This window comes from Bremia lactucae, linkage group LG4, assembly GCF_004359215.1.
Source record: "Bremia lactucae strain SF5 linkage group LG4, whole genome shotgun sequence".
Classification (NCBI taxonomy): Eukaryota; Oomycota; class Peronosporomycetes; order Peronosporales; family Peronosporaceae; genus Bremia; species Bremia lactucae.
In genome coordinates, this window is record NC_090613.1 from 4,680,494 (window position 1) to 4,683,437 (window position 2,944).

The following is a 2,944-nucleotide window of genomic DNA, read 5'->3' on the forward strand; positions in this document are numbered from 1 at the left end:
TTTACAGTAATCAAGATATTACCTACATTACCTACATTTCCTATCGATCATTTTGTTGTTGAAATTTTTTAGAAGGAAATAGCAAGCAGGCTATGGCGTTTGGTATTTACCGTATGATGTGAAGCTCTGGAAACATAATTATACCGAATAACGTTGCATAGCATCGTGACTGGCTATAAAGATTCTAAGTATTTTTTGAGTTGTTTCCCTTAACTATATAAAAGTCTGCAGAATGCTGGAAGCTTCTGGTCCGTCATTATGTGAAGAAAGATGGACTCAGCAGCTGATGCCAAGGGAGGGTGTTAACGCATCATACTCACAGTAGACTTCGTCCCTTGCGACTACCAAGTTCTTTGGCCGTTAACAATTACGAGGAGCCGGATTACCGCTCCCGTGACGACTTATTTGGCTTAATCATGAAGAACAACAAACCAGAACACCAACAGCGTACCTTCGAGAGCGATACACCCCGTTACAGGCACGTCGTAATGCGGCCACGCTCTACTTTTCCCCTAGAGAAGATTCCAGAAAGTTTCTAACGCTTTGGCAAACCGAATCGGCTCAACGACGCCCGAGCAACAGCTGAACCATTACCCGCACAATTGCTTCTTCTTGCTGTGTAATAAATAAGGCATGACGCTGGATAAAAAAATCAGTGCCGAAAGGCTTAAGACGTCCCTCGTGTTTGGTTTTAAGGACAGCCTCGTGAGCGGCATGCTCACCCACGCGGTTGCAGCTTTCACACATTACAACCTTGATTTAATCAAAATTGAAATCGTCCATGCAGCAGTGAAACAGTCAATCAAACCAGCGAGGTGACCATGCAATCCAACAGATACCAGTACTTCTTTTACGTGGACGTACAACGCGATCTCACGGATAATAGCCTGTCAAAGGGAATTAACCGCCTCAGCGAGCTTTGCGTATTCATGCGCATTTTGGGTACTTGTGCAATTTTACACAGCAAAGATTCCATGGCTACAGCCCAGCTGTTACCCAAGACCACCGGTGTACAGACTCCCATGCAACCGAGTATGTCGGACAAGTATCCGCTGAATCCAATCTTTCAAAAAGTGACAAATGCCAAAACCATGCTGAAACACGGTCAAACGAAACAAATAAAGGCGGAGGGCAAGAAAGTATGGTCTTTGTGCGTGGGTGAACCCTGACTGGAAAGCGCCGCATTACCAAAGCGATGAAAAATCTCGACATCAAGCGTCACTATATTATCAAGCGATTAACGGCCATGCAAATTATCCACTTTGCGTACCCTTCATCCGCGTTTTATGTTTATCTGGACTTGTCATCGTATTTCAAGGAAAAAAGGCTTTTATTCCTAACAAATGCGTGACACTTCAAAGTGTCGACGACCTTTGTGCGTACCTGTTGCGGGAGAAGCACGTCGCTGTGGTGCCTGGCTCATAGTTCGGCGACGAATTTGGCATGCGCATTTCATACGCGAACTCGATGGAGGCGATTAAGCATGCGATGGATGGCTTGGAGAGTCTGTTGTACTCTCTTGTTGAATTGTGAGCAAGCTCTTCTAAGAAAATATCATTCGTTTTTGTTATTGTACGCTCTTTGAGGTAACAAGCGATCTTTTATACTCATGCAGAATAGCCAATGTAAGGGGGCACTACGACTTGTACTGTTTCAGTACAAGTCCACTTCGCACTGCTTCAGTTGCGTGGTGCCTACGTTATTTCACGTACACTAGTACGAGCAGAGGAAGACTTCTCGTTAAGGCAACTAGCTTTAAGAGGGTAAAATGAAAACTGTATTTAATATAATTAAGTGTCTCTTATTCTATCTTTGCAAATGCTAACTTAATTATAATCTAATACTAAACATGTAAATGAGATATTATCTCGATCTTATCTGTAGCTCTCTCTTTGATTACTTCTACAGCTGATTAGTCTGCGTAATAAATAGGTATAATGGTCTATAGCTATTTGTGGATAAGAATTCTGAATATTACTATATAAAGTAATATCCTTCAAATTATTTCTACCTTTTAGGAAATATATTAATTAACAACCTTTAAGTGTTAATTTGATGAAACGATATGCCCCGTTACACCACCCATCCCTTAAACGACAATCACTCTGAATGTCATTGGATGGAGTGGTCGCTATGTGACCACTATATTTTTAAAATGATGTTGATTGGTCAGATCCATCATTTCAAATTCCATCGCATGACGAATCAACTCATGCGGTGTGACGATAGTGTTGCGCCTTCGGCTGCAGTTCGTGCAGCCGCGGGTGACGCACTGTTATCTCTTGCGGCAGACGTTTCGTCTGCCGTAGTATCTTTTACTCGCGCAACACTAGATGTCGCAAGTGCATGTGGTGATTCACCACGTGAATACGACCCCCCTTTGGAGGTCACGAATGCGAGTCGGATGAGGTGGCCGACTCGGGGAGAATGGAACAGTCGCCTGATAGACGTCAGGCGGCTGACAATGAGCCTTCGAATGAGAGGGCTCAATTTGATAGACGAGTAAACAGTCTATTTGGATCGGACGATGAGGATGATCCCTCATCGCCCGTACGATCTCCCATACGGTCACCTGCACGTGTTTCTGTGCAAGGTGACGACGATAGCGTAAGCCATCGTAAGAAAAGTTCCGGTGGTACCCCTGCTCAGTGGGCACCACTCAGGGGAGTGAAGACAATAAAATGTCTCATCTCGCTCCTGAAAAGAAACCGTGGCTTTTGCCAGAACGGCTTATCAATAGCTTGTCTGGAGAAACTACTCCTCACAATAAATATCCCTTATTTATTGCGACAAAGCTACATGGCCTTGATCCCAGCGCGAAGAACTTTCGCGCTGAGGAAGATTTCTATCTCGATGCTTTTCTTAAGCATCGATGGTTTAGTGGCAATAATAAGCGAGATAAAGTCTCGCTTATGCAAGCTTGGAGTGCGTTCATTCGCAATGT

At 43.9% G+C, this 2,944-nt stretch overlaps 2 protein-coding genes across 2 annotated transcripts; both read left to right on the top strand.

The window, feature by feature from the left end:
- Positions 1–633: 633 nt before the first annotated feature.
- CCR75_009526 (uncharacterized protein) lies at positions 634–819 on the top strand (the record flags this gene model as incomplete). The annotated part of the gene is made up of 1 exon (XM_067967565.1): positions 634–819. The coding sequence occupies one exon, from the start codon at positions 634–636 to the stop codon at positions 817–819; it is 186 nt and encodes a 61-aa protein (XP_067816995.1).
- On the top strand, positions 820–1,169 carry CCR75_009527 (uncharacterized protein; the record flags this gene model as incomplete). Its single annotated transcript, XM_067967566.1, has 1 exon — positions 820–1,169. The coding sequence occupies exon 1, from the start codon at positions 822–824 to the stop codon at positions 1,167–1,169; it is 348 nt and encodes a 115-aa protein (XP_067816994.1). The 5' UTR covers positions 820–821.
- Positions 1,170–2,944: the final 1,775 nt, after the last annotated feature.